Source organism: Giraffa tippelskirchi, chromosome 10, assembly GCF_054371585.1.
Source record: "Giraffa tippelskirchi isolate mGirTip1 chromosome 10, T2T-mGirTip1v1.2.pri, whole genome shotgun sequence".
Taxonomy (NCBI): Eukaryota; Metazoa; Chordata; class Mammalia; order Artiodactyla; family Giraffidae; genus Giraffa; species Giraffa tippelskirchi.
The window spans coordinates 137,757,111-137,779,088 of record NC_137284.1 but is presented as its reverse complement, the minus strand read 5'-3'; the positions used below and the strand labels follow the sequence as shown (position 1 = coordinate 137,779,088).

General features: G+C 49.9%; 1 protein-coding gene across 8 annotated transcripts; it reads right to left on the bottom strand.

Annotated features, from left to right (window-relative positions):
- Nucleotides 1–1,150: 1,150 nt before the first annotated feature.
- CPA5 (carboxypeptidase A5) lies at nucleotides 1,151–21,647 on the bottom strand. Of its 8 annotated transcripts, none has more exons than XM_081537049.1 (11): nucleotides 21,458–21,647; nucleotides 20,262–20,343; nucleotides 19,157–19,291; nucleotides 8,720–8,818; nucleotides 8,043–8,144; nucleotides 6,730–6,831; nucleotides 6,273–6,383; nucleotides 5,751–5,841; nucleotides 2,305–2,504; nucleotides 1,962–2,046; nucleotides 1,151–1,472 (listed from the first exon to the last, which is right to left on the bottom strand). In XM_081537049.1, exons 1-11 carry the CDS (start codon nucleotides 21,571–21,573, stop codon nucleotides 1,285–1,287), a joined length of 1,311 nt encoding a protein of 436 aa, XP_081393175.1. In that variant the 5' UTR covers nucleotides 21,574–21,647; the 3' UTR covers nucleotides 1,151–1,284. The 8 variants fall into 8 exon arrangements, with proteins under 8 accessions (XP_081393175.1, XP_081393176.1, XP_081393178.1 ...); XM_081537050.1 differs by having other exon boundaries at nucleotides 2,305–2,371; XM_081537052.1 differs by having other exon boundaries at nucleotides 8,043–8,084.
- Nucleotides 21,648–21,978: the final 331 nt, after the last annotated feature.

The window sequence follows — 21,978 nt, the reverse complement described above, 5'->3', positions numbered from 1 at the left end:
GAGCTTTGATTACCACTGATGCTCTCTTTCCACTGACTGGTCCAGCTTCTGTCTTCTTCTACAGGTTGGGTGGGAAGTAGAACTTGCTCTTAATCCCACCATCCCCCCTTTTCTTCCCTGTCTGTAAAACCCTGCACTCTGTGTCCTGCAGGGGCTGATTCGTGGGTACCCACAATTCTGGGGTTTTTTTAACTTTTTATTTTATATTGGAGTTGTGAAAGTTTCAGCTGCACAGCAGAGTGACTTAGCCATACATACACATGTATCCATTCTCTGGTACCCACAATCCTTTAGCAACAACAAGTAACAAAAGTCTGGCCCTTGCAAATGAAGGTCTTGCTTTCTGCCTCAGACTTACACAAGCCCACTCAGCTCTCTAGTTGACCTCCTGTTCTTGGGGGTACCTGCTTGCCCCTGAAGGCAGGGCAAACAGACCCACTATCCCTGCTCCCCAGTGATGGGCTAACGCAAAAGGTACAAGGCAGCCTGAGGATGGGAGAAGGCAGCTCATTTCTGTCTTAGAATCTCTCCTTGAGAAAAAGTGCGTTCTTAGTAAATGGCCTTGCCTGGACTAACTTCTCAGTGCATGACAACCATGAGGACTGTGGTGAGGAGAAAGAGGATCTCTGGATGTGCAGTGCTTTGCTATACTGGCTCTGACTGGCTGCAACTCTGCTCCCAAGACCAAGGGAGCCAGTGAGGGTGCCCAGGAAGAGCAGGTCACAAACCAATGACTTGTTCACTTTCGTTATCCGGGTGACGAAATGGGGGACTCTGAATAGGTCACTCCAAAATGGGTAACTCCTCTCTACCCAGGATGGGAAATGCGGCAGGAAGAGGAGGTTGCCTGTCTGTACCCACCTCTCACTCAGGGTGCCAGAAACGCCACCTCTAGAGATCCACTCCTTCAGATCAAACACTGCCCCTTCCACGGTCCTCTTAACATTAAGTGCCAAGGGATGATGTGGATATTAGTAGCTTCAAGGGATGTGTTATCTGTTTTGGGCCCTGAGACCATTGTAAGAGGAGAAAAGGGAATGCTTGCTAGTCTCGCCTTCTTCCTGGGTACCTAGGAGGCCAAGAGGCATTTTCAAGGCCCCTGTCCCTTTCTGAGCCCAAAAGGGTGGCAGCCAGCACCAGAAGCCACCAAGCCTCTTCAAATTTGTTTTTATTTCCTAAGGAGTCAGGGCAGGGATGGGGAAGGGATCCATAACTTGGGTTTCAGGAGGAGCCCAGGCCTCAGAAAAGAAAATCACCCCTCTGGCTCTCCCCTCAGCAGTGCTGTCAGTAGGGATGATGCACTGTGTGCTCCATGATGGTCCGAATGGCCATCCACGTCTCCTGGGCCGTGGGGATGATCTGCGTGGCTGGCAGCAGGAAGCCATAGCGCCCCGTGTCCCGGAGCTCAAAGCTGAAGGAGTACTTGATGCCACTGTCATAGGCCCAGTCGACTGTGATCCCGCTGGCCACATCTGAGGACAAAAGGGCAAAGAAATGCCCCCCAGAAGGAAGAACAGGGTGTGGTCACACGGTACAGAGGCTTCCTGCAAGGAGAGTGGGCCTTGGAGGCCAAACCCTCACCCATCACAGACTACACCAAGCTTCCTGGCCCAGGCTTCAACCTGGGCCACACCCTGCTCACCCAGGGCATGCTCTGCTCTAGCAATAAGAAAGCTCCTGGAGGCCACCAGACTTAGGATATTTACCCCTAAGGAGCACTGCAGTGAGCCAGCCATCGGGGGCTGTGCACTAATTAACACTGCAGAGAAGTGGGTGCTGGGTCTAGGTACCACCATTCACCCTTGTACTCAGATGTGGAAATCAGCTCTGGCCCAGCCCCACTGGATCTGTGGCACAGCCCTGTGGCCAACCAGGCCTGCCAGCCAGCAGAGGTTGCACCTGCCTGAGCCCAGGTGGATGTGGCGCCTGCAGGAGCAGCAGCCAAGGGACGGCTCACTCACAGAGGGTGGTACTGATGCTGCCATAAATGTACTCGATCCCATGAACCTCATACAGGGCCTGCACTGCATCCTTGGCAAGATGGTACTGAAAGATTCAATCCAGAGAGTGAGAGGCAGTGGATCCCCACTCCCCCACACCCTCACCAGCTGCTGAGAACCAGGGACTTAGGAGTCTTGGAAGTTGAATGTATAGATGGCTCTTGCGGGAAGGAAGCACAGCATCTCCAGCTGTGAACTTGATCACATGTGAGAACAAGCCCCTCACCCCCACCCTGCTCCCTACCAGGGGGCCAATTGGGCGTCTGCTGGATGCCTCCCCCAAGCCCTAAGCAGCCAATCTCACCAACTCCTCCTGGTTTGAAACAGGCTCCAGAGAGTGGCCATAGGGGTACATGAGCATCTGAGAGTAGCTGTGGATGGAGATCAGAGCCTTGATGTTCCCATGGGACATGATAAAGTCCACGACGGCAGCCACTTCTGGCTCTGACTGAGGGGAGGGCCCATGATAAGTCTCTGAGCAGGGGTTGTTGTTAGAACCATTTCCTGGAAGTAGAATAAAGGCACCCACAGGGTTCAAATTCCCAAGCGTGGGAAAGACTCTCACAAAATATTCTGTATTCCTCTCTAATCCTAGCCTTCTTTGCAGTTTGGTTGAGGCCATGTGGCTACTTTTGACCAATGAGAATGTGAGCAGTAATGATGTGTCACCTCCAGTTTGAGGCTAAGAGCAAGTATGACTTCTGGACACTCTCTTCTGTGTGGTTAAAGCAAAAAAACAAAAAACCTCTAAATGGAGAAGTGTCCTGGATCTCTCTGTCACCAATGGAAGACAGCTATCAAGGAGGGTCACCTACCCACAGTGGACTTCACGTACATGAAAAATAAATTTTTTACTGTGTTGGGCCACTGAGACTTGGAGGGATGCTTGTTACTGCTGCATACCCTGGTCTAACACATCAGAGGAGTGTTGCCACACCACAACTCAGCAACTCTGTGGCCCTGCAGGGTGCTCCCTTACTTTGTCTTTTGGTTAAGTCCTGACTGTGGTTCCATTAGAAAGTCAGGCCTGCCTCAGCAATTGCCACTAGGTCTCCAACCTGGCTTCCCCTATGACCAGTGACCCCCTGTAAGCTGACCCTTCTCTGCCGACCCTCCACTTCCTTGGGGACGGCTTGGGTCAGTTGAGTGCTCAGATATAGTGTCTGCACAAGCTGTGCCAACCCAAGGAGGGCATAGACCTGGAGCTGGGAAAAGAGAATAGATCACCATAGTTGCCTAAGCCTGCTCTGGGAAGCACAGATGCAAAAAATCCTTGAAAATTCTTCTGAATGGGGACCTAAGTTGGAAGGAGGGCAAAGAGCAACTGTGTCTCTATTTTGCTCACAAATTTCATTTGTTCCCATCTCCTACTAGATTCTTTGCTCCCCATCTCTTTTCTTCCTCTCCTGTTTTCCTCTCTTCTCCAGTGGCCAGTTGGTGGAGGCCTAGGCTGGGCTGGTCAAGATTTGGGAGTTAGGAACACATGAAAGGAGCATCCCAGGCCCTGCTCTCACTTCTCCTCCCTGAAATGACTGCACAGAAGCCCGGTCAGAAGCCAGGGGCTGCCCAACTTCTGAAGCCTCCTGAGAATGCCAGAGCACCCCCCTGACCCCCAGGGCAGTGAGTTGGCGGCAGACCTGGGGGGCTGGCCTATGGACTGGTTTAGATGTTCTAGGACTGCAGCAAACAGGTGCTCCCTAAGGGTGCAGGTGAGGGCGGTATAGGTGGGAAGGATGATCTACAGATTATTCATTATGCAGAAATCAAATTAAGGCAATAATAAAGTCATAAACAAAATCTTCCCGCCTGAGTCACTAACCAGATACTTGCTATTTCTGGCCACAGGCAGGCCCAGAGGCAATTCTGTCACCTGGAAGCACATCCCCTCTTGGTCTGCACAACCTCGCTGGGGGTGAAGAGTGACCCTGGTTGGAAGGGGGTGTGCCTGCAGGGAACGAAGGGGTAGGAGCAGTCTGGTGGGCTGGAGCTGGCCCAGCTAACAGCGGCCCTGTTTGTTGTGTCTGCTGGGAGCTTCTGCACCTGCTACACTTGATGAATGACAAATAGCAACAGATGAGCAGAGCGGGGGAGGCTGCAAGCTTTGTCTGCGTTTGCAGCCCACGCATGGAAAGCGGTTCCCCTGCCAACGACCAGGTGGCTTTGCCCAAATATGGAGAAACACTTCAGGCCATTAGTTCTGGTTTGAGCTAAGCAGAATAAACTAATCTTCCCCTGACCAAATGGGAATTAGCTGCCTGCCTCTCTCTGACGTTCACAGTCAAAGTCCTCCGAGCCTGCCTGTTTCACAAGTACCTGCTAATGGATTCATTAGCTATTTATTTTTCCTTCTAAAAAATGTAATTTGTAGCAAGGGGAACTGCTGGAAGGACACGGTAAATTATTAAAAGCAGTAATCTTTGGGCAGTGGGATTATGGGAGCTTTTTGTCCCCTCTGGGCTTTTTTTTTTTTCCACATTTTTCTTTTTACATTGTGTATATACTGATTTTTCCCCCCTGCGGTGAAACCCACAAAAGATATTTTCTTTAAGAGTTAATTTGTCTTTCTTCTAGCCAGTCTGTCTCAGGGTAGATAGGCACTCACTTCAGCCAGTTCTAAGGGGCCCACGTGGATGCTTTCTTGGGACAAATGTCTGGTTATTTGGAGATGGAAATGCCTAATTTTACACAGCTGTGTTTCCTTACACAAGCAGTTATAAGCACAATCCAGATTCTCAGGCAACCCCGACACTGTGGGCTGATGGCTTTCCTCTGTAGACTTCAGAGCTGTCCTTATTTTCACAGAACAGATTCAAAGAAGCCAGATTTTCAAAACAATGGGCATCTGGATCTAGAACGTTCTGTCTTGTTGGGTTAGCCAACAAACAGGTCTGCAGGTCTGTTTTTCAATAGCACTGTCTCCTGTAGAGCTAAACTCTGACTCCTGGTATAGTGTGGCAGCCACATCTGGAGGCCAACGGCTATGCCTATTCAACTCTCTGGTTTGGAGACTGTCCTGGTTAGGCCCAGCATCCCACCCATCAAGCTGCTGCATTCCCAAGGTTCACATACTGGTCTCCGTTTCAGTTCCCCCATGTGGTCCTTATGCCCCTGGCATGGCAAGGGAGATAATAAGGAAGGGAATTCAGGAGGAAGCTGCCCACTCCTCCCTAGGATCACAGGGCCCTGTGGAGACACAACAGCCCAGGGTCACAAAGTAATTGGACTGAAAATAAAAGCCAGGCTTAAGTCAGTGTTGATGATAAGAAACTAGCTTATTCTATATTTAAACCTTTGTCCCGGCCTCCCCAGAGGGCAAAATTCAGGTCACAGTTCTCAGGGAATGAGTTTTGAGACATTTTCTTGTGGCATACTCCCTTCAAGGAAGGGCTAGAGATATTCAGGGGGAACCATAAATCCTGGGTTTTGAACAACAAGCAAGACTACTTTGGACCTCCTTAAGCCTTTATCTGCCATATTTAGGATCTGATCCTTGCAGTTAGTCCCCATTCGAGGAACTGTTTCCCACGAAGGCTTAGCATATGTATACATTTAACAGACATATGCAACCTCTCCCCATATATCACAGCCAATCCTAGGCATGTGCCCGCCTGTCCCTGGCCATGACTCACTTGCATTAGCTAAGTGCTCTGCCTCCCCGGTTATGCGTCAACATAATCTGACTATGTCGGAGACATGCCAAGGACCAAGATCTCTCCAGCCCTGCCCCCGGGGTGCAGCAGACTGAGGTACCTCCAAAGCCTGACTTCCAGTTTCTGTTAAGATCCACACCAATGCAGAAGATTCCGGGTCTGCTGGACTTGTTCTTCCGCCACAAGCGGTTCTGAAAAAGTGCAGGGCATGTGACTCATTCACTGAGCCCTTTCAGGGTGGGAACCTCTGACATCCTCATCTAGGAAGCGGGTCTGGTGGGACAGGGAGGGACGAAAGGAAGGAATCTCTAGGGCAGGATGGGGCTGGCATACTGAGCCACAGCTGCAGATCAAATGCTTTGTGGTTAAAGCTGGGGTGTGGCGAGAGGCTTGAGCACAGCCAAATAACAGTGGACTTCCCTGGGCAGTTGGAGGGTGACAGTTGCAGCCATAGCACCTGAGCAGCCCACCTGCCTCACTGAGACTCTGCAAGGAGCCCCCAAAGGGTCTGTCCCCAGGGAACCTCAGCAGAGCATCCTAAAGCCACCATGACCTTTCTTTCCCCCATTCCCCACAGAGCTGACCCCTGATCCCTAAGCCCCTCCCTCTGAGGTGCTCTCACCATGCTGTGGGTATAAGCAAACCCATCGGGATTAGACACAATCTCCAGGAAGATGTCCATGGCGTTCAGTACATCTGTTACAATGCGGTCTTTGCCGTATTCACTGACAATCTGCAAGAAAGGGCCGAGTGGGTATAGACTGAGGGACAGGAGGCCCTGGCGGGCTCTCCTCCAGCGTAGAGCAGGACATCGGTACAGCCACTGGCTACAGGCAGGGATGGCATCAGGTCATCAGGTTCATCCTTGTGCAGAACCGAAGGCTTGGATTTTCAACAACTAGAAGGTGGGGGCTCTGGGCTGCAAATGGCCAGAGTACATGGCAGCTGTTCTACAGTGCAGGTGTGCAGAAAGCACCCCAAGTCAGATGAACCAAGTAAGTTTTCAACTGGAAGTGCCCTTAAATAGTTGAGTAGCTCCAACCCTCCACCCCATCCCAGCCCCCATGGTCCATGCTGACCTTCCTGGCAATCCAGATGCCGGTGGCATGGGTGATCCACTCCCGGGAGTGGATTCCAGAATCGATCCAGATGGCCGGGCGCCGTGAACCTCCAGTGCTGAACTGGGGAAAAGCACCAGGACCGACACAAGTTTGAACCACAGCAGCTACAGGGCTGTCCCCAGACTGCCTGGAAGGAGCCCCAGATGTATCTTCAGTGCCTGGGGTGGCTCCCTGTTCCTGAGAGGGGGGTCATATATGCAGGTACATGTGTACGAGCCCATGGAAAGTGCACACATGTGGGGACCTTGGCAACACAGTGATGCTCTTGTAGGGCAAAATGATCTAGTCAGAGCACAGAATTGCCCAGGTCTGCAAAGCGTTTTAGACTAGTGCTTCTCAAACTTTCAAGGGCACGTGAATCCTCTAGGGATGTTACTAAAATGCAGATTCTGATGCAGTAGATCTGGAAGGTGAGGTTGGTAATTTCTAACAAGCTCTCAGAAATGCTGCTCCTGCGGGTCCAGGGACCACCCTGAGTAGCAAGAGCTTAGACAAGATTAAAGAGAGAACACAGGCAGCCCTTATGAGAAATCAAAGCAGGCGCAGGTGAAGTCAAGTCCCGCGTTAGCCGAGACCAAATGACCCTTCAGAAGAGTCCCCCAGGGCACTTCTGAGGACAGCAGTGTCTGTCTTCTCTGAGAGCTGCATGTCAAATGACCTGCGTGGTCCATGCTCCCGAGTGCCCTTCAGGGCACATTCGAAGAATTGCTTTCTGGTATGCTTCACACTTCCACCTATCCTGCCGCCTTCATGGCCAAGGGTACTGCTGCCACCAAGTTTACTGGGACCCTGTTTCCAGTGGGCTCTGTGAAGGGCTAGAAGGTCTCCTCATAGACTCAGGCCTATCTGTGGGGCTGCCTAAGCCAGAGGGCCTCAGTCATTTGTAAATGAGGCCTCTGTGTACCTCTCTTCGCATTGACCAGATGAAGCAGCTGAGTTAACAGGAAGAATGCTGATTCGCTCACACGCACATCCCAAGTTCAAGGTGATGACTGCCATTCTGCAGGTCCATCTCCTTAACAAACCTCCCACCAGATTCCTGACCCAGGACATGCCCAGGTTACTGCACTGCCAACTGTCTACAGCTACAAGGGGTGGGTCCCTGAACACCACCATCCCAAAGCTTGTGCATCACCTCAGGACAGGTGTGTACACATCTCTCTCCCTAAACAGACTGGCTGACTCCCACCCAGCCACAACCCCACATGAGCTCAGTCTTATGCCAGAGGCACTCACTGTACAGTCTAGTGGTCAACACTGCCAGCTTTTACCTTCAGAACAAGGATGGACCGATTTTCAAAGCTGTGGCCAATCTGAAATTTTGAGACAATATCTGAATGCTCAGTTACAAAGTTGTCAATCCAGGTATAGATCTGAAAGGAATGAAGCTTCTCAGATGGGCAGTTAAGCGGGGAGGAAGCAAACCCCAGGGTCTCTCTGAATATTCTCCTTCCCTGATCCTACCATCCTCTTTAATGCTTTCCCACCTCCCTTGAGGATCTAAAAGAACTGCAAAAATCAAAGACTACCTCCAGGTCTAAGGCAGGAGCTGTGGTCAGCCTGGATTCCCAGACTTTTCACCTCCGTGCAGTGCAATGCCTTTGCCTGGAAGAGCAGCATGTGCTGAGCCTACTCAGTCCCCTAGGGTTAGCCTGCAAGGCTCTCTCCGGTTGAAAGTTTCTCTTACTTCCATTTTATTGGCCCCTTCAATCCACTTACAGATCTCATAGTCCTTGCAGTGTTGTTTTTAGTCATCCTGCCCCTTTTAGATTCTAAGCTTCTTGAAGGTAGGATTATTTATCTCAGACATCAGTAACTTTCTCCTAGTGTCTGCTCTGCATTCCCTAGGCATCAGCTCACAGTCTCCTATAGCCCCAGACCCCTGAGTCTGGACAACCCGAGGGTCCAAGAGGACAGCAGAGTCTAGAGCCTGGCCGGGCAGACCCACCTCTTCCAGGGTGTGGTAGGAGGAGTAACTGAAGCTACTGGTGCTTCGCTCCAACCGGCGGGATTTTGCCATGGCTTCTCTCTCCTCGTCCAGCAGCACCTGGAAGGGAAGGTAAGGCTGGGCCAGGCGTGTCACTTCTGGGTCCTGACTCAGCTGGCTGCACAGAGACAGCGTCGACATAGTAGGATGAGCCACCATGAGTGTGAGCTGTGCAACAGGAGATGCCAGGTTGCTGGGTGATTCTTCTGCTTGGCAAGCTGGCATTCATCCTGCCTTTTCCCAAATGAGCACAGGACAAGGAGTCTGGAGAATGTGGGCCTAAGTCTGCCACTGCCACTAACTTGCTGTGGAACCTTAACCTTGGTTTCCTCAGCTTGAAAATCGGGACTTGCCTTGCCCATTTCAATAGGATAAAATGTAATAACAAATACCAAAGTGCTTTGGAAAAGATGCTCATGGGCTGCTGCCAACATGCTTTTGCCCTCTGTGAACACTCTGTTGAGTGAAAGCCCAAGCTGAACTATGTACACTGACCCCTGGGAGAGCAGAGGGCTCACCTGACCCACACATCATGCACTCTACTCCAGGAAGTAGCCCTGACAGTTGACGTCCAAGCCATTTGAAAAGCCTGTCCAAATCATTTTACCTAATGTGCCAATAGTCTTTCACTCACCATTTTAACTGCCTCTTAAACACAAGTACAGATGAGCCAAAGCAGCATCCTTACTTGAGTGGCAATTGGGAGTTGGCACTCAGTCCTTCTGTGGTACTTCCCTCAAAGAGGGCAGTACAGTGCCTGAGTTGAATTGACCTCCCACATCATCCTGGTGCATTTTCCCCACTTTTGGAGTCAGTGAAATGGGCAGGTGCCCTTCATCCTAAACTCATACCCTTACATTGTCACCCAGGGACGAAGACACCCCAGGACTCAGCGATGACTGCAGCATGGGAGGGGTCTGGGCCTCTTTGCCACAAAAGGGAAAGCAAAGGCCCTCAACACAAAGTCACCCTGGTTTGCCCCTCTGTGGTTGTTGTTTAGTCACTCAGCCGTGTCCGACTCTTTGCCACCCCGTGGACTGTAGCCCACCAGGCTCCTTTGTCCACTGGATTTCCCGGGCAAGAGCACTAGAATGGGTTGCCATTTTCTTCTCCAGGGGAACTTCTCCACCCAGGGATTGAACCTGTGTCTCCTACAATGGCAGGCAGATTCTTTACCATTGAGCCACTGGGAAAGTCTGTGCACCTCTGGGTCACAAGTAAATCCTGATGATGCCCTGCTTCAGGCCAGGGCCTTTTAGTTTACCAAGCATCTTAATACTCATCAACTCAGTTGATCTTATGACCTGATGACAGGGCAAGAATTAACTATTCATGTTTTAGAGATAAAGCAAATTAGAGAGATAAACAGACTTAACAGCAAAGCTAACAAGGGACAGAGATGAGATAAAAATCCAGATATCCTAGTTTCTAGCACTATGTCCCTTAAAGCCAGCTAGCTAGCAAAATTAAAGGCAAATAAGAATTATACACACACATCCACACATCTATGTATGTGTGTGTGTATACACAGAGGGAGAAAGAGAAAGCACATGTATAAAATATTAACAACAGGTGAGTAGTCCATCATACTATTCTTATAATTTAAAAGTGCTTTAAAATAATGAAAAGGCAATACCCCAAGCATAGGAAAACAAGACAGTAAAATGGCAAAAAAATTTACCCAAATGCTAACATGATTGTTAGGATAGAAAGCTTGTGATTTTAAGCAATTTTTCCTTTCCTCTATTTTTACATTTTTGGCAACGTGCTCATATTACTTCAGTAAGTAAAACGTTCTAAATGAATAAATACTAAAACAAAGACAAAAATGCCCCAATGTCTAAAAATGAAGGAGCAGCCAGCCATGGGGTCTCCAGTCCCAGGGCTAGAGGAGAGCCCCTCTCCATCCCCACCTGCTGAGGCTGAGGTCACTAAAGGGTGACACTCTCACCCCCCTCCCCCTGTCAGCTTACTCCAATCCTCAAATTCACAAATTTTTAAATGGGAGTGGAAATCAAAGCTTGGGGGCTCATTTCTTTTTGAGCACCAACTACACACGTGGCATTTATAATTGTGATGTTTTCTAGCTAAACTGGCCGGGCTAGGGACGTTCCCACTTGGGCAAAGCAGGGATTGTTGGTTTAGAGAGAGACGGCTGGAGGAGACCCGATCCTCACTGGCACAAGCACCATCCTGGGAAGTCCTAACAAAGGAAATTTGTCTTCTTCCCAGAAAATCGACGGAAATCTCAGCAGCCCCCATGACCGATATGTGTCCGTCACTGTGGGCCAGGCACAACCAGCTGCAGTGAGCAGCTGCAGAAAGAGCAGGTCGGGCCGATGTACCCGGAGTCAAGGCCGGTTCTGTTCCATGCTGGTCCCACCGCCATGAAGTTAAAGGACTAACTTCCTAGGGGTGGAGGTGGTGGGTGAAGATGGAGGAGAGAGAAGACAGGACTGGAGGACCTAGTTCTTTCTACACAGCCCAGGGACACCCACAGGAAGAGAGTTCCCACAAGGTTGTCCTTTGTTCTACAGAACAGCTTGGAGGCAAATGGGAAGTCGGCACCCAACTGCAAATAACTTTCCAAACACCCTCACAGCCTTGTGAATGGATGTGACACCCGGTTACAAATTGGAAATGCTCAGCCCTCACAGCTGGGCCCTGGATTCCAGGGACATGAATCTGTCCTGGCCTGAAAAATATACAGATGTTTGCTCCCTTCACAGGGCTGAGGGAAGGGAAGGAAGGGGACAGGAGATCGAAGAATGCAGTCTCGTCTCACCACAGCCCTGTCAGGCTTCTTGCAGTAAAAAAGAGACTTCGAAGTAAGCCATTTGCCTCCCTGGAAGCCATAACCTGACAGAAAAAGTAGTACCTTGGTGTAAATTAATTTATGACAGGAGTAAGGAAGGATGGGGACATTAAGAACTGCACCTCCAAGATGGGGGGGGCGGGGCGGGGAGCAGACTGAGGGCCCCAAAGGTGAAGATGACACCTGAAAGGAATGTGCATTCACAGCTCTCTCGAAGCAGCTCTTCAAGCAGCTCCCAGAAGCGTGAAATGGAAGCAGCTCTTCAAGCAGCTCCCGGAAGCGGTGGGTGGGGGACAGGAGACAGCACTGTGAGGACAGCAGTCACTTCTCCCCACCCACCCTGACCTCCTCTGCAGGCCTAACATCTGCAGTGGTAGCTGCACGGCTGGTGGCAACCACTGTCCATACCTATGCTGGGATGTGGGGCTGGGAGGGTACAGATCTGGGGTTGTTAGAATGAACCCTTCAGAAGTCAAGACTGAACTGGGGCTTCACTGTCCTAAAGGCAAAGTTAAAACACCATATGAACAACAGTGACACCCACTGAGAAGGCAGACAGCATAAGAGTAAAGAGTCCAGGGCCTGGAGTCAGACTATCTCAGGTTAAATCCTTTGTTGTCACTGACATGGGCAAATGACTAAGTTCTCTGTGCCTTGGTCTCCAAATTATGAATTTTTCAGAGCTTTCATAAAATGGAGGTCATGTTATCATGTACTTTCACACATACTTGAAGTGTTCTTGTGAGGATTAGAAGGGTGAATACATGTAAGCTGCTTAGAACATTGCCTAGCGTGCAGTAAATGCTAGCTATGGTGACAAGGGACAACAGCAGGACAACAGTAACTCTCAAGGTGACTCCAGGACTCTATGGTGGAATAGTCATTACAGGGCATGACCAGGAAACCTGGGTTCCTCCAGAAACCTGGTGTCTACAGCAGGTTGTTCCCATTAGTGGTCACTTGGGTGAGTCAGACAGTCCCTGCCCCTCTCCTCCACAGGACCAACAGAGGGGCTGGCCTTTCTTCTGTCCCTGTCTCCCTACCCCCTGGACCCTCCTCAACCCTCACCCCCAGGCAGCCAGCCTCTGCCTCTCCCTCAGGGGCTTGCCCATGATTCCTTCCTTTCCTCACCTATTCCTGTCCTCCTCTCCTCTTCAGAGCTGCCACCCACCCCAACCCTAGCCAATACAATTCCCACGTTCTAATCTCTTCTGCTCAGCAGACTGAGCTTCCCAGGTGGTGCTAGTGGTAAAGAATCCAGCTGCCAGTGCAGGAGATATAAGAGACTCAAGTTTGATTCCTGGGTTGGGAAGATCACCTGGAGGAGGGCATGGCAACCCACTCCAGTACTCTTGCCTGGAGAATCCCATGGACAGAGGAGGGCTACAGTCCATGAGGTCACCATGAGTCAGACACGACTGAAGCAACTTAGCATGCACACACATTCAGCAGAGTAATGTCTGTGATGCACACACTGGGCACTAAAGACACAGCAGTCAACAAAACAAAACTGCCTGCCCTCATGGAGCCCTACACTCTGGCAGGGAAGACAGATGATAAACAAGACAGAGAAGTGAACCATATAGGATATGAGAAGGCCACAGGTGCCAAGAAGAAAAGTGAGGGAAGGAACTGGGGGAATGTGGGAGAAGGGTACCACTTAACATAAGATGAAAAGTTGGCATGTGAGTCAAGTTTCGAAAGCAGTGCGGGAGTAAGCACATGCTGATATTTGCAGAATCAGCATTCCAGCAACATAGGGCCAGCAAGTACAAAGGCCCTGAGGTATGATCTTAGCCAAAGGCATTGAGGCAAGGATAGCTCAGGCAAGCTGGAGGAATGTCAAGAAGGTGCTGGTGCCTGGAGCAGAGTGAGCAAGAGTCAGCAGTGCAGGGCAGCACATGGATCATGTAGAGCCTTATAGCAGTTTTAAGGACTTTGGCTTTTACTGTGAATGAGGTGGGGAGACACTGAGGGTTTTAAGCAAAGGACTGATATAACAGGACTTGCATACTTTTAAAGAACACCTCTGACTGCTGTGTTGAGACTAGACAATAAGGAGGCAAGGGTGGAATCATGGAGAACAGTTAGGAAACTACTAGAATAATCCAGTTGAGGGCTAATGGTGTGTTGACCCATGGTGGTAGCATAGGATTTGCAAGATACATCTCTCTACATCTCACTATCAGAAGGGAGAACTGATAGGATTTGCTAATGGATTGTCTGTGGGACAGACCACTTGACCTGCCTCTTGAGAAACCTGTAAGCAGGTCAGAAAGCAACAGTTAGAACTGGACATGGAACAACAGACTGGTTCCAAATAGGAAAAGGAGTATGTCAAGGCTGTATATTGTCACCTGCTTATTTAACTTATATGCAGAGTACATCATGAGAAACGCTGGGCTGGATGAAGCACAAGCTGGAATCAAGATTCCCGGGAGAAATATCAAAAACCTCAGATATGCAGATGACACCACCCTTATGACAGAGAGTGAAGAAGAACTAAAGAGCCTCTTGATGAAAGTGAAAGAGGAGAGTGAAAAAGTTGGCTTAAAGCTTAGCATTCAGAAAACAAAGATCATGGCATCTGGTCGCATCACTTCATGGCAAATAGTGGAAACAGTGGCAGACTTTATTTTGGGGGGCTCCAAAAATCACTGCAGATGGTGACTGCAGCCATGAAATTAAAAGACGCTTACTCCTTGGAAGGAAAGTTATGACCAACGTAGATAGCATATTGAAAAGCAGAGACATTACCTTGCCAACAGAGGTCCATCTAGTCAAGGCTATGGTTTTTCCAGTAGTCATGTATGGATGTGAGAGTTGGACTATAAAGAAAGCTGAGTGCAGAAGAATTGATGCTTTTGAACTGTGGTGTTGGAGAAGACTCTTGAGAGTCCCTTGGACTACAAAGAGATCCAACCAGTCCATCCTAAAGGAGATCAGTCCTGAATATTCATTGGAAGAACTGATGTTGAAGCTGAAACTCCAATACTTTGGCCACCTGATGAGAAGAGATGACTCATTTGAAAAGACCCTGATGCTGGGAAAGATTGAAGGCGAGAGGAGAAGGGGACGACAGAGGATGAGATGGTTGGATGGCATCACCGACTCAATGGACACGAGTTTGAGTAAACTCCGGCAGTTGGTGATGGACAGGGAGGCCTGGCATGCTGCAGTCCATGGGGTCGCAAAGAGTCGGACACGACTGAGCGACTGAACTGAACTGAACTGAAGAACTGTCTGTGGGATATGAGAAAAAGAGTCAAGGATGACTCCAGGTTTCTTCTCTGAGGGACAAAAGGATGGCATTGCCATTTGCTGCACTGGGGGAGGCTGTGGAGGAGCAGGCCAGGGGAGCTGGGTTTGCACCTGTGAAGTCTGAGATGCCCATTAGATACCCAGGTAAAAATACCAAGTAGATGGTCAGAGATGTGAGCCTGGAGTTCAGATCGGATATGAGAGGCTGGTTGGAGCTACCAACATGGGAGTGCTCAGGAAGTGGAAGGTATTCAATTCCATGATCCTGGATGAGGGGACAGAGAAGAGGTCAAAGGACAGAGCTAGGAAACAGGAGAACAATGTGCAGAGGAGCAGCCAGTAAGATGGGAAGACCCAGGAGAATGCAATGTCCCAGAAGTCCAGAGAGGAGAGAGTGATGGGTTGGGCTAAAAGCTGGAAGAACGATGCACACTCGGAGCTGACTGCTAAGGGAACCTGGGAGCTGTGTGTGACACTGTATGTGACAACTAGGGTGAAGGTAGGGGTAGACAGTTTACCCAAAAAGAGGGATGAAGATGACATGTAGAGTCAACGTTTCCCGGAGTTCTGCTCTTGGAATAAGAGAAGAAGTGGGGTGATAGCTGGAGGTTGGGGCAAGGGATCAAGAGAGGACCTTTTTAAGATGAGAGAAATAACTCTATATTTGTATGCTAAGGGGAATGATCCAGAAGAGAGGGGAAAATTGGCCAAGCAGTATTTACACTAAATTGTATTTTACTCTAGAGCGTGCTCGGAGCATGGGTGATTTTTTGTTTTCTCCTTTGTGCTTTCCCCTATTTTCTGAATTATCTACCATGAATATTTATTAATTTTGTAATCAGAAAAAAGCCATTAAAATCCACAGAGCTGATTGCTCAAGTGAAGCCTTTCCATGGTGACTCATCCCAGGAAAAAAAGAAAAAAAAACCAAAGGGCTAAAAAGAATGAGGAGGTGAAGAAAAATTAAATGCAAATAGAGCTCACTCAGAATCAGATAATTTCTTTCCTGGCCCACTGCAATTTCCTCACCACCCTCCTGCCTGTCAGTCTCTCCCTGCTCCTGTCCCCAACTCAACACTGTCAACATTGTCACTGTCAGAAGGATTTTTCTTAAATGCAAATCTGATCGTGTCAGAGCCCTCCGAAGGCTCCCCCACGGTTTTCGGGATTTTCTCCCAACCTTTTCACCTGGTGGAGGGTGCCCTTTGTGCTCTGGTCTGGCCTCATTGCCAATCATGGGCCCCTTCCCCTCCCCAGCCCTCCCTTCTCCTGCTCTTCAGCCACACCGTAATTGCTGCCTTCTCAGAGCCTCAGAGCGACCATGCAGTGCCTCTTGTACTCGCTCCCATAGCAACCTGCTCCACTCCATCAGCGCATCATCCACTCCATTGTAATCACTGATTTACTCCCCTCCGCTTCCCCACCCCCACAGCACTCCAGCTCCCCTGGATACAGGGACTGGATTTCTTTATCTTTGTTTTTCCAGTACCTTGCCTAATACCCAGCACACAGTTGGCATCTCTGTATCTGTGGGCGGAATGAATGAGTCCACCTATTCTATCTCAAACATCTTTCTGATCACAAGACAGGAGGGAGTAGGGGGCACTTCCCTTCCTCAAAAATCTCCAGTATCTCTGGCTAAGGTGAAAGCTGGGATCAAGGTTTTTCACACTTTCTCTCAGCCTGGTACTAACCAGCAAACACACCCTCTTTCCTTTCCTTCTCACAACCATTAAGTGAAGTAACATTTACTAATGCTGTGCTGTGCTTAGTCATTCAGTCATGTCCGACTCTCTGCAACCCCATGGACTGTAGCCCACCAGGCTCCTCTATCTATGGGATTCTCCAGGCAAGAATACTGGAGTGGGTTGCCATGCACTCTTCCAGGGGATCTTCCCAACCCAGGGATTGAACCCAGGTCTCCCGCATTGCAGGCAGATTCTTTATTGTCTGAACCACCAGGGAAGCCCAAGAATACTGGAGTGGGTAGCCTATCCCTTCTCCAAAGAATCTTCCCGATCCAAGAATCGAACCGGGGTCTCCTGCATTGCAAGCGGATTCTTTTCAGCTGAGCTACCAGGGAAGCCATTTACTAAGTCCTACCTAAATGGCAGGCTCTATGGTAGATGCTGGGGTATAAAGATAGATAAGGCAAATGATTCTGTTTCTTGAGGGGTTTGGGGAGGGGACTCTTGAGACAAAGACCAATATATTAATCAGGTCTCTCTGGGCATGCTTTTCCTGAACCTGCCAATAGAGCAATTCGTTCAGCACACAGTTACTGAGGGTCCCGTGCAGGAGACACTATGCCAAACACTGGGGTGAGAAGATCCAGAAGACAGAAAGCAATCCGGCCTGTGCGTCAATAACTGAAACATGAGACCGGAGGCCAGCAACCTAAGTGGTGCAAAGCCCTTCCCTCCTGTTAACGCCTCTGAGTTTCCCTCCTCCTGGATACCTTCCCCCATCATCACCACAAATCAACTCAACACAGCAGCCTTCCCCCAGCCCCAGCTTCCTAGAAGTCAAAATGTGATTTTAGTATGACAATCAGAGCTTGATGCATTGCAGACAGAGCAAGTTGCTGCTGAAAATCCTGCCTGACTGGGTTAGCGCCCAGAGTCCAGGGCGTTCTACCGAAAGGCAGTGAAAAGCTCCCCTCTCCCTATCCTTGAAGGGAATTCAGGGCTGGAAGTGACAGGAGAGGACCAGCTCCAGAGGAGCCAATGATGCAGGGAGACTCCCAGGTGCCTCTGGGGCCACTCCTGATACACAGAAATCAACAGAAAAATTTTAGAGACCTCTTCATGTCCGTTTGCCAAATACTGCAGAGTCTCCAGGGCAGGGCAGACGCAAGGAAATGCAAACTTTGAAATGCAGGCACGGGCAAAAAATGAGACTTGAGCACTGAATTTTTTGATGTGGTAGCCTCTCTTGTCTATGGGAGTTTCCCCATTTTTGTTTGTGGGGGATTTAACTGGGCAAAGAGCCTACTCCCATATGTTGAGCAGGAAACAGATGTGCCTGAGGAGGAGGAAAGGTCTTTGAATGGACCACAGTGCCCCAGCCCTGTGCTTGCATGGAAAGGAAGGCACCTAATGCATTTGTCCCCTGGCGGGCGGTGAGTGTGTGCACTCCGGGGACTGTGTGTTCCCACACTCAGAGCCTGTAGAGGAGACTAGCGGCAGCACAACACGGCTGGGCAGGAACCTGTGTGTATACAAATCTACAGGTACACAACAGCACCTGCAGTGGGGTGCAGCCAGAAAGGTCTAACCCAGTGATGCCCCAAAAGAATCATTTTAGGAAAGAGGCTCCTTGGGGGTATCCTGGACGACAGATCAATTAAAACAGAATTTCATGATGTTCAAAAAAGATGCCGTTAAGATGCAGCAACGAATGAGGGTGGGGAGAGAATGGGGTGCCTGGAATGAAGTCTCCTTTCACCCTAAGGGAGGGTCTGTAGTCACTTCTCCCAGAGCTGTTCTTCTGGGAGAGACACCCGGTACTGAGAGCCAGCAATGGAGGCGGCAGGAGGGGAACTACAGCAGGGCTCACAGGAGCGGCTTCACTCACCTCTTCCTGCTTCTCTGGGGTGAAGGAATTCCCTGCTATTGAACGGGTGAGACACACAGGGACAGGAAGGAGCAGTCAGAAAAGCAAAGGGAGACGTCCAGAAGAGCCGCCTTCCTGCCCTCAGTGCCTAGGAGAGACCTGAGCTACTCCCTCCTCTCTCCCTTCTCCCTGTCTTCTTCCTTGCCATGAACTACAGATTCCTCCATAAGAGAACCCCTAAAACCACAACAAACTAGTGAATATAACAAAAGAGAAGCAGATTCACAGACCTAGAGAACAAACTGGTAGTTAGCTAGTGGGGTGCAAGGGGACAAGACAGAGGCAGAGGAGTGGGGAGTACAGACTGTGAGTGTAAGATAGGCCCTGCGATGTAGTGTAAAAGGAATATAGCCAATAAGTTTTGTAATAACTATAAGTGGAAAGCAACCTTTAACACTGTATAAAGTTAAACATTTTTTTTTCGTTGAAGAGGACTCCACAAGCTACCCTGACATTACCACACTGTGAATTATGAACTCTTTCTTAGATTTTTCTTAAATTTTTTAGAAAGATCTTTCTTAGATTTAAATTTTCTTTGACTAGTGTGAGGTTTCATTCCTTTCCTGGAAGGTTCACAAAAATGCAGATGAAACTCCAAAAAGAAAACATCCATTTTAGCCTTGGGTGTTTGTTCTCCAGGTTGGGCCCAAACCTGCAAGGGATGTGAAGGTAAGACCCCCAACCTGAGTGTTGGGGCAGGACCTCACCTGGATGTCCTTTATCATGACGTTGTAAGCAAGGCCGTGAGACTCCAGGTAAGCTTTGATGTCTTTCAATTCAGAGAAGGGAACCCTCATGTCCACAGGGAGGCTGGGCCTGGCTGGGCCGCGCCAGAAGTCCACCTCGGTCACAAAGGAGAGAAAACAATAGGCACGTGTATCACACATCCTGCAGGCACCCAGAGAACCGATGGTCTTCTCTTAGACAGTTGAAAGGGCCCCAGTTCCAAAATGAAACCCCTAAGGCAGAGCAGAAAGATGGAGACAAACAAAATCTCCAGGTCATGGAGTTTCCTTCCCTAATGCCAAGCACCTTCGTCTCCCAGCCTCACTCACTCCATGTAACTTCACCCAGATCCAAAGAGCCCACAAGAGTTTTCTAAAGGTGAGATGGCTTATCGTCTGTGACATTCACATGGTCAAGAACACTGGAGAGAAGAGGGAGACATCACTCCCCCTGAGCCCCAAAGAGGTAGGAGAGGCCCGATCCGGAGTCCTGTGCTGTCCAATTTTCAGTTTGTAAAATGGAGAGAATTATTGTAAAGTGTTCTGAGTCCTGGTTGATAGGGGCACTCACACAAATAGGATGGTGGGCTTTGGGGGCACATCCAGAAATATCTGGTTGTTTCAACAGCCCTCAGACCAAACCCTTCTATATTGAAGAAAACATCTTGCCTAGTGGAATACTTGTGGAGGACACACGTTCTCAGAAACCAGGGATCAGGCTGAAGGACAAGACCAAATAAAACAGGTTTGCCAAGCTAAGCCATTTCAGTCAGGAAGCAGATGTGTCCAGTGCGTGTGGCATGGCATCCCACCCAGAGACTCATGCACCTCTCGTGTGGCTTTAGGACCTTCCAGCCGTTTTCAGAGCAGCCCTCCCTTAAAGGGCAGAGGGGAAAGGCAAGCAGGGCTGCCCCACCTTCTGGGCCAGTGTTCCCAGCCTCTCCTGAAGAGAAGCCACACTTGATTCTCCCCCAGTGCTGTGATCTCTGGCAGGCACACTCAGAGGGCCATGTTTGGGGTGGAGGGAATGGGACAGGCCGCTGTGAGGGAGAAGAGGACTTGGCCCCAAGCCCCGCGGATTCCTCACCTTCTGGGGCTTCAGGCCCTCCAGATCCCTGAGAAGTGAAAGCTGCTTCTCATTTTTAGCCAGGATTCGAAGAACCTGGTCACTGGAAAGACACAGAGGGGACCAAGGGAGCTTCTCAGAGGGGTTCCTGGAAGGCTGTGCTGCCTGGAGGACGCAGAGTGGAAAAGAGAACCTGGCAGGATAGCTGGAAGGCAAGAGGACCCCTGAGCAGAAGGACCTATAGCTCTGGGAAGCTCCAAACTCCTTTAGCCTGAGGCCAGGGGGTCTCTCCAGACCCAAAGATAGACCACCTGGGGGCTCAATAAAACCTGTGAGTGCGGCTGATGAACCCAGTGCCAAGACAGGGGAAACAGGACGGGTAAGGAACATGGTGCTGGAAAGTGAGGAAGAAAAAAAGGAATGAAGGACAGAAAGGAATAGATACAGGGAGTTGAGGTGCCAATGGTGGCCCCATGTACTCTTTATACAAGGGTCCAGGCCATGTCTGCCATGCTGCCTTCTCCCAAGAGCTGGAAGACATGGAAGAGATGAATCTCACCCTACCTCACAGGGGGAAGCTGAGCCCCTTCCCGTCTCCCTGGAGGGAGTGGGAGAAGGGGTAACTGAGTAGCCTGCAGTGTGGCCTCTGGGGTCTGTGCTGGGGATGGCCATGGCTCCCTCCCTGACCGGCTCTGATACCCTGGATGATGAACCCCCCTCTCTAAGCTTGCGTCTCCTCTTCTCCACTATGGAAATACTATGGAGTGCTCACTTTGCGGGACCATTGGAAGGCTGAGAAATCATGTCTGTAGAGGGCCTGGTATGTAATATTCATACTTAATTTTACTCAAAGGAGGACAAGACCATACCCACACATTAGCAACATATAGTCTTTGGGGGGTTATGACTTTTTTAAGAATCAAAGGAAAGTTATGAACACTGAAGAAAAGTAGATACACACAAAATTTTACACATGGTTTCAGGAGATTCTTGGATTCTTGGGATTCATCCAGACTAAGAACTCTAGATTTGGGGAGGAATAATAAGACAGCTGCACTTCCTGCCCTCACACGTGAAATTGGGAGGTGAAGGAGTAAGAAGTGGGTTCAGGATGGGAAATGAAATCCTGAATCCCTCTGCCCTGATTAGGTCCCGCTGGGCCACCAAGTCACCTGGCTCCCAGCAATCTTCTCTCCCACTAAGGAGCAGCCACTCACCCTGTGAAATTCATCTGGCCCAACGCTGCTGCCAGGATAAAGCTGCAGACCAGGAGTGTCCGCCTGCCCACAGGGGACAACCTGTGAACCATGCCTCCTCCAGGGGATCTCTGCATGCTTCTTCCTCCAGGAGAACTTCAGGGGTTTTCCTCGCACACAGGCATGGCCAGGCCTCAGGACAGCAGAGCACCTAAAAGCCGGCAGGCCCGGCAGAGAACGTGCGTTAGGCTCTCTCTGGGGAGACCCTGTGTGGGACTCCCACATGTCAGGCCTTCCAGAGGTGGGGTGTCCCTCCCCACTTCTAGGCGAGTCCTCTCCTGGGAAGGTGCGTGGGGCAGGGGTAGGGAAAGAGGAAGTCAAGGCCTTTAGCTGTTTTCCTTCCTAGAGGTTTACTGGGCCATGAATATCGAATCCTCCATCTCCAGAGAAAGATTGAGAGAAGTCACAGGTCCAAGGAAATCGCTCCTTTCCAGTCTTCTGCTAATCTCTTCTTTGTGCTCCTCCTCCCTCCCCATCCACTC